Genomic DNA, 12936 nt, shown 5'->3' with positions numbered 1-12936 from the left:
CGCAAGTAGCTTGTGTTGGGTCGAGCTACGGCTCGATGAGCTTATACTAGGTCAATCAATCATAGTTGCCGAGATCATTCTGGGTCGAGCTACATCCTCGCGTTGGCCCGAGCTTGGCGGAGAAACCACACACAACAATATCAATAATAAACAAACATAATTCGCCTGTGCAACACCACTGTAAACATACTAATGTCTGTTATGGTTCCGCCGTCAAACCATAAATTATAACATAAATCATTAAACTTTGGCCGCTCATGATTCGCTTGCCGAACCATAACTTATAATATAAATCATTATAAATGAAAAAAAATATTAAAAATAAACTACAACAGCCAAGAACATCACATATAAACATATAAAAATTACAATATCAAATAACTTTACCTTCACCAAGATATATAAACAGCAGCAGCTTTGTTCCTTCCACAAATTGTATATACCTACATGAAATTTCAAGAGAAAGTAATTGGCATGAGCATAAGCGAAAAAAAAAAAAAAAACAATAAACTGGCAAGAACATGATCTATAAACATATAAAAACGAATAACTATACCTCTGTTTCTTGTTCAGTTTCTTGCTAGTAATAATGTGCCAAATTATACAAATAATTACAAATATATATTATGTACATCCAATTAAAGTATACAACTCTTCACATTCTCATAAATATCTGTAACCGTTTATATTAAAGAGCAACACAGAACACATACAATGTAACAAAATAAAAACTTATCAAACCATTCATATTCACAAACCCCCTAAATTCACATAAATGCATTGTGAATAACATACAGCGTATAAGACCCCTTACATTCACAAAAATTTATAAACAAACAATAATCAATAACGATATGTGTATAAGCTTATGTAAATGTAAATGACAATATTTATTGCTAATGTGAAACAAACAACAATCAATAAGGTTATTAAAATTTGTCATTAATAACAAACAATATCAAACACTAATTAGATGAAGCCACATATATTATAAAATACAACTCATCAATTTATGTCACATCATCACCAATCAAATCCAGCCATGTGTTGGGCAATCTACAGACATGCCAAAATGAAAGAATTCTAGCCCCTCAAAATGGCAATCATATAATATATGCATTGGGATTATATATATATATATATATATATATTAACGTATCATTCAATATAACATTTAAAATGAAAATTTCAGATATAACCTATGATACATTGCATGAGATGAGATGGAAAATTACTAACATAGACGATGATTTTAATGACATTAAATAATCATAAATATTTTTGGGTGTGTTTGGTTTAATATTCCTATTGATATTCCCAATCTTATTCCCAAAATATTTGTTTGTTTAATTATTTAAGAAATATTAGTATTTTTTTAATTACTTTTAGACCCCTTAAGTTTATTAATTTCATTAAATACCCCCAGAAAAAAAGTTTAAAAATTAACAAAACACCCCACCCACCCATAGTTTCCAGATTCCGACAACCACCATCGGTGGTAGTCGGAATCTGTCACAACAGCCTAGAAACAACCAGAACTGATCGGTAATTCATCGATCTGGCCTTTTTCGGCTAGATCCACAGTGGATCTGGCCAGAAAAGGTCAGATCTAACTGTCGTTGACGACTAGATCTAGTCGTAGATCTAGCATTTTTCGGCCAGATCCGTGGTGGATATAGTCGAAAAATGCCATATTGACACCCTACCCACTAGATCCGACCGGTTTGGGTGTAACTTCATTTTTCGGCCAGATTTCGGCGGCGGTGACTGGAATCTGGCACTGTCGATGGGTGGAGGTGTTTTTGTCATTTTACAAAATTTTTATATATTAGGGTGTTTAGTTAAATTAACAAACCTATGATTTTTTTTTTTGTTAATTTTTAAATTTTACCTTATAATACTAACCCTATTCAATTACCTAATATTATTTCCAAAATCCTATTCAAAATAACGAAACAAACGGACCCTTTTGTTTTTTTGTCACAGTTTAACTCGTAATGTTACTCTAGAAACACATTATTCCAATATTATCACTGAAACACAAGTCCACCGAAGCATCGATTCAATTTCAACTATTTCATTTCAAAAAGCAGGGCGCGGACAGAAACAAGCACCACCCATCACTCACATCACACCCGCTCGATGTGCCCGGCATTACTTCATTAAGCAGATCCATGAGTTCTAAAGACACTTGCAGAAACGAGCTCCGCACTGCCATTCGTCAACTCAGTGACCGATGCCTTTACTCCGCCTCCAAATGGTACTAAAACCCTAAACCCCAATTACTAATTGCTATCATTATAATCCTTGGTTTTTGTTTCTAGAAGCAACGAAATGTTAGTTTCAAGATGCTAATTGATTAATTTATTAATTAATGGGTTTTGATATGCAGGGCAGCAGAACAATTAGTTGGAATCGAACAAGACCCGGCCAAGTATACACCCTCGAACACCAGATTCCAACGTGGAAGCTCAAGCATTCGCCGAAGGTTCCGCACAAATGAGATTACTTCAACACCGGCTGCCGGTGTTTCTTACGTCTCCACTCCGGTAATGGAGGAAGATGAAGTGGTGGATGGTGATTTTTATCTTTTGGCAAAGTCATACTTTGATTGTAGAGAGTACAGGAGGGCTGCTCACGTGCTTCGTGATCAAAATGGAAAGAAATCGGTGTTTCTGCGCTGTTATGCTCTTTATCTGGTTTGTTTCATTCTGACTTTTTTTTCTTATCCATGGTTTTGGTGACAAATTGTGAAGTATGTGTAAGTTTTCTTGAGAGTTTAGTGGGAAAAGAAAAAATTTAACTGACTATCTTGCTCATATTTTGCCATTTCGTCAGTCACTTTAACATGGTTGCTTATTCAGGATTGAAACTAGTTTTCTATTGGTTGCCATTACTTTCCCCTCTATATATTATGTTGTTGCATCGCATCATTTCAGGGAATGTATATTCATTCATTCATATGTATGTATTTGTCGATATATAGATAACCAGTCGCTGCTGTTGCCCCATTTCTCATGTTTTCTGCCCTGTTTGATCAGAAAATACTCATTCTTGTGAATCCTCAAATTACTTGGTTACTTTTACTTTTGAAGTCTTCATTTTGAGAGGATATAGTGCAAAGGGATAGATAAACATCAATGTAGGAGAACTTTCAGTATGTCTAAGAATTGGTTTATAAAATTACTGGCTACCTTCTTAAATGCATCAGAAATTGCAATTACACAGTAGTATTTATTTCTGATGGTGTTGTATTGTTGTTCACATGCTTACATATATAATGCATGATGTTGTCACTCTCAGCGATACCTGTGCATTTGGTGGTGCAATTATTTAATTTTAATATGATCAGATAAAGCTATGCTATGTTTGAGGAGTTCAATATTTACATTTTTTCACCTCTCTTTTTTTTGGGTTCCTAAGGCTGGAGAAAAGCGGAAGGAGGAAGAAACAATAGAACTTGAAGGGCCATTGGGCAAGAGTGATGCTGTGAATCGTGAACTTGTTTCCCTTGAGAGAGAGTTATCTACATTTCGCAAGAATGGAATGTTTGATCCCTTTGGTTTGTATTTATATGGTATGGTGCTAAAAGATAAAGGCAGTGACTATCTTGCTCGTACAGTTTTAGTGGAGTCTGTTAATAGCTACCCTTGGAACTGGAGTGCCTGGTTGGAGCTGCAGTCATTGTGCACTACAGTTGACATCTTGAACAGCCTTAATCTAAATAACCATTGGATGAAGGACTTTTTCCTTGCCAGTGCTTATCAAGAACTTAGGATGCACAACGAATCCTTAACTAAATATGAATATCTACAGGGCACTTTCAGTTTCAGCAATTACATACAGGCTCAAATTGCAAAAGCACAGTACAGTTTGAGAGAATTTGAACAAGTTGAAGTGATATTTGAAGAGCTTTTAAGGAATGACCCCTATAGAGTGGAAGACATGGATATGTACTCTAATGTGCTATATGCAAAGGAGTGCTTCTCTGCTTTAAGTTATCTTGCCCACAGAGTATTTATGACTGATAAATACAGACCTGAATCTTGTTGCATAATTGGGAATTACTACAGTTTAAAGGGGCAGCATGAGAAATCAGTTGTGTATTTTAGGAGGGCACTTAAATTGAACAAAAACTTTTTGTCAGCTTGGACACTAATGGGCCATGAATATGTTGAGATGAAAAACACTCCAGCTGCTGTTGATGCCTATAGACGAGCTGTAGATATAAATCCATGTGATTATCGAGCCTGGTATGGGTTAGGACAAGCTTATGAGATGATGCATATGCCTTTCTATGCTCTTCATTATTTTCGAAAATCTGTATTCTTGCAGCCAAGCGATTCTCGGTTGTGGATTGCCATGGCTCAGTGTTATGAAACTGAACAGCTTCACATGCTTGAAGAGGCAATAAAATGCTATAGAAGAGCTGCAAATTGTAATGACAGTGAAGCAATTGCCCTGAACCAGCTTGCAAAGCTGCATCATGAACTTGGGCGTGATGAGGAAGCAGCATTCTACTACAAGAAGGATTTGGATAGGATGGAAGCTGAAGAGAGGGAAGGACCAAATATTGTTGAAGCTTTGTTATTTCTTGCGACTCACTGCGGAGCCCATAACAGATTTGAAGAAGCAGAGGTGTATTGTACCCGTCTTCTGGATTTTACTGGCCCGGTGAGTTGTGTTAATATTCTTCTTTTATAGTTTATAAAGAGTTAATGATCAATTTTATAGAAATTATGTATACATGAAAATGTCAAAACTCAAAAACTGTTTTACATATTCATTTGTGCTTGATTGCAGGAGAAAGAAACTGCTAAGAGTATGCTTCGGGGAATGAGAACGGCACAATCAAGTTTTCCTCCCATGGATGTTGAGCGCTTTCCTCCATGATTTTTTGGGTCTCACTCGTAGAAGTTAAAAATCCTCTGAAGCAGCAGTCACTTGTTTCGTTTTCAACACTTGAGATATGTCTAGTTATAGTGACAAGCATATATTGGCGTTCTGTGCTGCGGAAACCATTGGTGTGTTATTTTTATATGTATTTGTTTGTCTTTTTAGGAAGGATAGACAGATATTACAGCAGGAAATTCCAGCCTGAGTATGTTGCAGTAATTTATAGTTACAAGTATGTAGCAGTAAGGCACGTATATTTCTCAACCATTGGTGTTGTACTGTGACATTACAACTGAAAGATGTGGCTGGAACCCTGGTATAATTCTTATTCTTTTGTAGCTGAATGCTAGGCGTTAAATTGATGCTATATTAGGCCCGAAAACTGTTTTAGTTTTCTCTTGAACTTTTTTTTCTTCTTTTGTTCACTTTCCATGTATTCACGTTCTATCTGCTTTGGGATTGAACTGTTTTAGTTTTCTCTTATTTTTTGTTCAGTTTCCATCTATTCACATCTCACCTGTTTTGGGATTCTCAACCCCGGGAGGTATCAACAAACCTACCTCTCACAGAATTAAACATTTCAACAGTTAAAGACACAGTGATGTTTTTCAGGTTAGTAATGTATGGCTTCTTCTGTTCATGTGCTCAATGCTCATGGTGAGTTCCGATCGCTTTTCTGCTGATAGGCAATCCATTTGGTGAGCTATTAATTTTGTTAAAAGGTGCTTGTTTTCGTGTTAAAAGTTAAAACATTCAAAGTTCAAACATGCAAGGTTGCCAACACTTTGAACGATATATAACACACTTAAGGGCATGATCCAATCTCATTAAGATTTTCATACCACGATTTCAACCAACTTTGATGAACCTGTTTTCCATTCTTGAAATCATATTTTTAACCTGCAGATCAATGGTGAAAATGTGAATTGTTACAAAGGTAATAACACCATCATTTGCAAAGTATCAGAATTTATTACCAAAATTCATATCTCAACTCAGAAGTGATGGCTAGATATATGGACAAAATGCAATAGAAATTAAGAAATAACACCAAAAATGTATAGAGAACAATATCAATTAACTTTATGTTGTTTCCAGACACAAGAATGCTTAGTCCACCCCACATAAACTCAAATCAATGTTCTCATCCAGATCTTATTTCCATTTGACCAGGCCTAATAAATGCCAAGTTGACACAAACTTCTATGACAATCAACAATGAAAGAAATGAGAACATTAGTTCTGAACATCACTAAATTGCTTCACTTAGGGTCAGTGAAGAAGCTGTTGATTGATGGCATAATTTCGGGGGCCCTCCCGCGCACGTATTTTCTCACGAAGTGCTGAGAATACTTTTCTCCCTCATCAAAGTTCTCCAAAATTCCAGCAGCCCTGTTCTCCTTGGTCACCCTGATTCAAATAGGCCAAAAGGTTGTAAGCGGACAACTAAAATAATTTCTAAGCACTGTATGCAGTATGCACCCCAAAGCATTCCTACAATTCTCACCTTCTTCAAGGTGTCGATTACATGATACATCAGATTAAAGTAACAAATAGAAACAAGTATTCAATCCATCAACTTAGACAAATGCCAATCACAGTGAGGACAATCATTTCTCAAAATATTTGACTTATAGCAATTAAAATGCTCAACTTCCATTAGAGCATAGGGCTCTCAATTCAAGTTGGTCAAGGTAAAACTTGCAGGAAAGACACCACACTTGAATTTTAACGAAACTCAGCACCAAAATAGACTGAAACTGCTATCACAAAAATTTTTATTGCAACAAAACCCAAAAATTACTTGCTAAGAAAACTAACCTTACAATTAACTAATTTTAATTGTTGCTCTGTTATGAAGGATGTTTAATACGATCCGTATTAATACATCTACTACTTTCGGGACGTAATGTTTTTCAAAAAAGAGCCTACACAAACCCTCTCTCTAGAAAGTATTTTAGAAATTCAGGATTACGGCTACTAGGATTTTATGTTAAAAAATCGAAACCTCGCTATTTAACTTCTAAGAATCGTGCTTCATTCTGTTCTTCTATTTTTAAGTTTTTGTAGCTTGGCAACCAAAAGCATTTTTTTTTAAAAAAAAAAACGCTAACCAATCAATTCTAAATAAGCCAGTAGCAGTTAAAACTAAATCACCCCCAACAATTCATTCTATTTTTCGGAAAAAAAAAAAAAAAAAAAGTTTCGCTGACAGATTATACATGAATATATGTTAATTACGCGTAAAATAAATCCAAAGTGAGAGAGACACCTGACTTCAGGGTTGATGCAGATATTGCGGACGAGCTGAAACGCGCAGATCCCAACAGCAGCACCAACGGCCGCGAACAGTGGATACACCTACACGTATATTTACATCAAAATTTAAATATCAAATATCAGCAAATCAGATCCCCTAAGTAACATAACAGGACAAAAAATAAAAAAATAAAAAAAATCTAAACAAATTCATATCATCCAATTATGGCGTTAATAGGAGAGATCTAATAGTACCTCGGGTCGAAGCCATCGGTTCCCAGCCATTGTAAGCACTGTATAAATTACCGGAGCAACTTCAAACCTGCAGAGAGAATAGGGAGGAGGAGACCAAAGGGAACAGAAACGCAGAATTTATCTTGACTAGGGCTATTTTTCTTTTATATATATATATAATTATTTATTAGTTTTTAGATGGAAATAGTGCAACTTGATTGGTTGGTTCGGCGAAGAGACGTTCATTACCCACTCTTTCTGTTTCATTAGTTGACGAATGGGGGAATGACACGTTGTTACTTAAGCGTAGTTGCCCAGACAATTAAAGGATGTCGACTCGACCCCAACTCGCTAAGTCGTTGAAGTCTTGGAAACATGGCCGACATGGCTTACAGATAATCTAGAATAACACGACACGTCGTTGACAGAATACGTGCAGTCTACATTCAACACATGCCCACATGGGTATTGCTTTAGAAGTCAAAGAAGTACCGCGGGCTTACACAGGTACACGGCCATCAGTTTCTTACTTCTCTCCTAATATTTATATTATATCTTACCAAACAGTAATATTAATCTACAATCAACATGACGGCATTACAACCTTCTGTCACAGTAATATTTATTACAACGTTCTGTCACAATTTTCAACATGACAGTTCATGAATGAATAGACAACCTATAACACACAGGTAAAATTTTTAATCATAAATGAATAAACAACCTATAACAAACAGATAAATAAGAAATTTTTAAGATGACAATTCATAAATGAATAGACAAAACCTATAACAAACAGACAAAACTTATTTCCGAACTATCGAGGTTATGAAAAAAAAATTATAAGATTGAATTGGAATCATAACATTACCCTTCACCAAATATTTATTATAAATCATCAGTTGAACAATGCTACATTACCATTCTTTATGATAACATAACAAAAGTACCGCGGGCTTACACTAATGCAGGAATGGAGAGCGGATCGATACAAGCAATCCTTCAACAAGAACTCTGAAATTTAAGGGTCCTTGAGGAATTTCTATTAAGAATAAACATTGAAGAGTACCAACAAGGAACCATAAAGCAATAATCTTGGTCCTCTGTAGATTTGTGATAAGACAGGCTTTTCAGCATGAAATTGAAAGTGAAGCTCCTTTGGTACAGAATAAATCTAACATAAAGACAGTAAAAATCCCATAATATCAGCTGTTATTTACAACAATTACAGCAATCCTTAAGTCAGTTTCCGAGACTGGATGTCAGCTTGCTGATCCATCTCTACAGTTTCCGAGCACGGTCACGCCAAGAACCTTGTTGCTTTGCAAGAACCTAAAACCATAGTAACAATATTTTGAAACTTTGTCCCTATCTTGCAGAAAAATATAAGTTTTCTGAAGAAAATATAAATCAGACTTACCTTCTCACTAAAGAGGACTGTAGCAACGCCACTTTGATTGTTCTTCTTTTCACTGTCATCTACCTCTGGCTCACTATCTGAAGTAATGGATGGTGGAACTGCTGATGCTCCAAACATGGCCTCATCATGAGCAGCTTTTATTTGTTCCTCTCTTCTTGCCTTCAAATTACACAATAAATTTCTCAAAGTCAAAGCATCAAATTGTTAGAACCAAGTAGCATAAGCATGAAGCATTAAATAAAAACTGGATTCTGCAATAAGTGATCAATTGGAAGAGATGGCGCATCATACCTCGATAGCAGAGAACCGGAAACTCTGCCCTATGTGCTTCACCAGGGCAGCATCATCATCTGCAGCTGCAGATTGGATTAATATATACAATTAGTTCTATGTTGCTATTCATATAGGTCAGACATATAGGGAGGAAAAACATATCTAACCTTCAACCTCCTCATCATCAAGAGGGGCATCCTTATTGAACTCAAACCGTTCCCATCCAGCACCCATCCCCCTTGTTTCATCCTTCTCAGCTGCATTAAATCGCACTTTTACGATGAGCACAGAAGTCAAAAAAGAAAAAACTACACATAGAAATCATCACTTTTAGGAAGTGAATTTAGGATTTTAGCTACTATGTTCTAGTATTTAACAGCTCTCTCTTGTGTATGCCAGGGACAAGATAGAACATTCGATACTAAGTGAAACAAAACCTATTCTGACTAGATCCTCCGAGAGTAAGAAAACTGATAAGTTAAATTGAATCTACACTGAAATTTGTAGTATGGGGTCAATAATGCAAAATTTTATAAAAGATTTGAGACACAATAGGGACTGTGCTTTAAAGGTAAACCTTTCAGTTCACATTAATAGCTGAAAAAAGGAAGTATCATAAGCCTTAAACTTTCGTGCTAGTAATCATCTGACAGATAACATGAACGTAAACTACAGGACAGCATGTGGTAACTTACCGGTTTCAGCAAGCTGAAGTTTCATCTTTGCTTTAACTCTTTCAGCTGGTGTCTGTTCACAAAAGAAAGATGCTCTCACAACCTAGTCCAGTTCAAGATGACTACCAACTATGCATTGAAGTCAAGTTCACATTTATAACAGGACGATACTCTAAAGAACCACGAGTTCCATAACCCAAATTAATCTCAGATATACAATTCTGGTCTTCATAACAGGAAAAGGACATATATTCAACTTTAGCGCCTTAATCTAACGGTTTTTCATTGTTGTGCATGTTGAACAAAAAAGGTTTAAGAGAACCATCTAAATGCAAAGCAGAACAGGCATGCTCTTCATTAAGTACAATGACATAAAGCATAATGAAAGGGAACATAGAAAACATAGGCAGACCTGGATAATTTTGACCATTATTTCTGTCTTTTCATGAGTTACAGTTTATTATACCCTCATCATCTATGTGGACATACAATAGTTTATACTTTTCTATCCAACTGTTTGACAAAGGAATACACACATTAAGAGACAGCTATAAATTAAAATCTCGAACTCATAGCAATCAAACAACCTGACAAGTCATAACCACAAATAATCTCAACTTCTACAAATTCAAGGTTCTACAAAAAGAGTATTTGTTGATGACAAAACTCTTTCTAAGCTATAACAATAAAACACATCCAAACAACAAAAAAAACTAGTCATGTTTTAGAGTTCCTTCCTTTCTTCTTCTTCACCATCACCTAAACTTTTAACAAGTAACAATAACACACATAAACACTAGCAGATAACTATGATTCAAAGTGAAAGCTCAGCTCTTTTTAACAACAATTTCCAAGTACAAAGTAGCCAATGCTTAAACTAAAAGCAATATCTAACACAATTTTATTTTTCTTTTGAAAAAGAAAATGACAATGCATATAATATTCGACAAAATTGAATTGAAAAGAACACACATACCATCTTGTCGTAACCGCGAATTAACCTTGAATAATCAACTTTACTATTGTTCTCTTCCCTCGCTCTGTCTCGCGGCGACACACTCCTCCTCCTTTTCCTCTTTTGTCTGTCTTCATTTCTGTCTCTGCCTCTATCTCTATAATCCCTCTCTCTGTCTTTGTCTCTATAATCCCTGTCTCTGTCTCTGTCTCTATAATCCCTTTCCCTATCTCTGTCTCTAGAATCCCTCTCCTTGTCTCTATTTCTATCATCTCTCTTTCTGTCTCTGTCCCTATGGTCCCTCTCTGTGTCTCTGCTGTCCCTTGATGGGGTTTGTTTTTCCTCACTGGGTTTCTTCTTGAGTTTGTTTTGGATGGATTGGAGTTGAGATTGTTTCTCGAGATTGGAGGTTGTGGTTGGACTGGAAGCTTTCACAAAGTTGCTGAGGAATGAAGAAGAAGAAGAGAAGGTTTGTTTTGCGAAAACGTCGTCATTTTGGATAGGGGAAGAAGAGGAGAAACCGAGACCTTGCTTAAATCGAGCGGCTCCTTGGCCTTTCCGAGTCAACTCTTCGTAGTAAGCTGCCGCTTTTTCTTCCTCCATTTTTTCTTGCTTATGCTACTGCTCAAACTTCAGCCATTTCTAAAAGAATGGAGAGCGATTTTGCTGAATGCAGCGATGTCGGTTTAGGTTCAGGATACAGGCCCATGTTAACATTATGGGCCGTCAGTTTTGCTGCCTTCCTGGGCCGGCACAAATGAGATGTGCTTATGCTTAAAGCCTTAAACTCAATAGGCCTTGCTGTTATAATTGCATCTGAAAGATAATGCTTGGGATAAAGATTATTCAAGAATGCACAACTTTGTTTATTTTGAGGTTTTTGATTTGTCATTCTCATGGGCTTCGAGATTGTGTGATTTTCTCCTTTTTTTTAATTTTTAATTTATTTGGATTTATGATGTTAGATTGTTTTTTTCCTTTTTTATCTTTGAAAATAAGATGAACGTGTCTAAATAAAAAATATAAATAATCTTAATCTAATAAATCCTTATATTATATATTTAGATAAAATAAGGGATAATTCCACAAAGTCCCGTATAGATCGCCTAGTTGGACAGCAAGCCCTCTTTCTTTCAAACTACGCTATATAAATCCGTTAGATAGGAAGATTGACATTTTTACCCTTGTTAAATTATCAAAAATTTGAAACACCAACGACAAATTCTAAAATTCTTCCCCCAACAACAATTTTTATGATGTGTTTGTTTTATTATTCCTATCCTATTTTATTCAAAATATATGTTTATTTCACTATTCTCAAAATCCAATAATATTTTATTCAACTCAAAATATTTAGACTTTTTTAACCTTCTCGATTTTTTAATTTAACTAAACACCCCTAACAATAAAAGTTTATAAATTGACAAAAACACTTCCACCCACCCACATATGCCCGGCATTTAATAGGTGGGTGGAGGTTTTTTGTTAATTTTAAAACTTGTATTATAGGGGGTGTTTAACTAAATTAATAATATAGGGAATTAAAAAATAATCTTACCGAACACATTTCCAAATTCAAATCATATTCTTGTAATAATAATCCAACTCAAAATTTTTCAAAAATACTACTGAAAATAATAAAACAAACACACCATAAAATACCCCATCTCTGGAAAAGTTCTTGGCAGGCGACAATCCCCTAGAGGCCTCACGATAGCCGCCAAAGCCATAAAGGCTTTACTGTGACAATGACTAAGGCTCGATAAGGCCTCTCGGCTACCAACTAAGGCTAGATCCAACCTCTACTTGCACCGAGAGGCCAAATTAGGTCTCTAAAGGCGCCAAGAGGTGAAGCCTCACAACGCCATAAAGGCTAGATTCAGCCAATTGGCACCAATAAAGGTTGGATACGACTAAAAGGTGCTGATAGAGGCCAAATATGACTCCTAGGCAACTGATAGAGATTGGATTTGCCTCAGGGCATGCCCTTGAGGCGGTTAACGGTGGTGAGGAGGGAGGAAGAAGAGGGGGGAAAGAGAAAAAAGAAAGAGGAAGGGGTCAGAAAGGAAAAAAAAAGAGGGGGAAAAGGGCAATTAACTAGGATTTAGTTAAATGTCAAAATTACCCTTCTAAAAATGAAAATATCAAGTTTACCTTCTCTGCAGTTAACTTAAACGAGCAATATTAACAGAATGGGGGCTAGGGTCGTATTTTCCATTTTGCAG

The 12936-nt window shown here is 35.9% G+C and overlaps 3 protein-coding genes across 5 annotated transcripts; 1 reads left to right on the top strand and 2 right to left on the bottom strand.

Annotated features, from left to right (window-relative positions):
• The first annotated feature begins 2125 nt into the window (after positions 1 to 2125).
• On the top strand, positions 2126 to 5576 carry LOC116108861 (anaphase-promoting complex subunit 8). Of its 2 annotated transcripts, XR_004124691.1 has the most exons (5): positions 2126 to 2260; positions 2393 to 2699; positions 3424 to 4674; positions 4804 to 5212; positions 5392 to 5576. XR_004124691.1 is itself a non-coding variant. In XM_031395098.1 (4 exons), the coding sequence occupies exons 1-4, from the start codon at positions 2175 to 2177 to the stop codon at positions 4891 to 4893; spliced, it is 1734 nt and encodes a 577-aa protein (XP_031250958.1). In that variant the 5' UTR covers positions 2126 to 2174; the 3' UTR covers positions 4894 to 5299. The 2 variants fall into 2 exon arrangements, 1 of the variants encoding a protein (XP_031250958.1); XM_031395098.1 differs by lacking the exon at positions 5392 to 5576 and having other exon boundaries at positions 4804 to 5299.
• Positions 5577 to 5953: 377 nt separating this feature from the next.
• Positions 5954 to 7570, bottom strand: LOC116108831. The gene is made up of 3 exons (XM_031395065.1): positions 7411 to 7570; positions 7169 to 7257; positions 5954 to 6306 (listed from the first exon to the last, which is right to left on the bottom strand). The coding sequence occupies exons 1-3, from the start codon at positions 7438 to 7440 to the stop codon at positions 6159 to 6161; spliced, it is 267 nt and encodes an 88-aa protein (XP_031250925.1). The 5' UTR covers positions 7441 to 7570; the 3' UTR covers positions 5954 to 6158.
• An 806-nt stretch (positions 7571 to 8376) lies between these two features.
• LOC116108824 (TRAF3-interacting protein 1) lies at positions 8377 to 11362 on the bottom strand. Of its 2 annotated transcripts, XM_031395056.1 has the most exons (6): positions 10733 to 11362; positions 9778 to 9829; positions 9250 to 9339; positions 9101 to 9165; positions 8810 to 8968; positions 8377 to 8721 (listed from the first exon to the last, which is right to left on the bottom strand). In XM_031395056.1, the coding sequence occupies exons 1-6, from the start codon at positions 11312 to 11314 to the stop codon at positions 8671 to 8673; spliced, it is 999 nt and encodes a 332-aa protein (XP_031250916.1). In that variant the 5' UTR covers positions 11315 to 11362; the 3' UTR covers positions 8377 to 8670. The 2 variants fall into 2 exon arrangements, with proteins under 2 accessions (XP_031250916.1, XP_031250917.1); XM_031395057.1 differs by lacking the exon at positions 9250 to 9339.
• Positions 11363 to 12936: the final 1574 nt, after the last annotated feature.

Source organism: Pistacia vera, unplaced genomic scaffold, assembly GCF_008641045.1.
Source record: "Pistacia vera cultivar Batoury unplaced genomic scaffold, PisVer_v2 Contig57, whole genome shotgun sequence".
Taxonomy (NCBI): Eukaryota; Viridiplantae; Streptophyta; class Magnoliopsida; order Sapindales; family Anacardiaceae; genus Pistacia; species Pistacia vera.
Note: the sequence above shows the minus strand (reverse complement) of the source record. Positions and strands in the feature narration are given on the sequence as shown.

Coding starts and splice junctions, on each gene's coding strand:
- LOC116108861 (XM_031395098.1), top strand. CDS start 2,175: ATGAGTTCTAAAGACACTTGCAGAAACGAGCTCCGCACTGCCATTCGT. Junction 2,261..2,392: donor CTTTACTCCGCCTCCAAATG/GTACTAAAACCC, acceptor TTTGATATGCAG/GGCAGCAGAACAATTAGTTG. Junction 4,675..4,803: donor TTCTGGATTTTACTGGCCCG/GTGAGTTGTGTT, acceptor GCTTGATTGCAG/GAGAAAGAAACTGCTAAGAG.
- LOC116108831 (XM_031395065.1), bottom strand. CDS start 7,440: ATGGCTGGGAACCGATGGCTTCGACCCGAG. Junction 7,258..7,410: donor ACCGATGGCTTCGACCCGAG/GTACTATTAGAT, acceptor ATATACGTGTAG/GTGTATCCACTGTTCGCGGC. Junction 6,307..7,168: donor TGCATCAACCCTGAAGTCAG/GTGTCTCTCTCA, acceptor TATTTGAATCAG/GGTGACCAAGGAGAACAGGG.
- LOC116108824 (XM_031395056.1), bottom strand. CDS start 11,314: ATGGAGGAAGAAAAAGCGGCAGCTTACTACGAAGAGTTGACTCGGAAA. Junction 9,340..9,777: donor ACTTCAGCTTGCTGAAACCG/GTAAGTTACCAC, acceptor GATTTAATGCAG/CTGAGAAGGATGAAACAAGG. Junction 8,722..8,809: donor CAGTCCTCTTTAGTGAGAAG/GTAAGTCTGATT, acceptor CTATGGTTTTAG/GTTCTTGCAAAGCAACAAGG.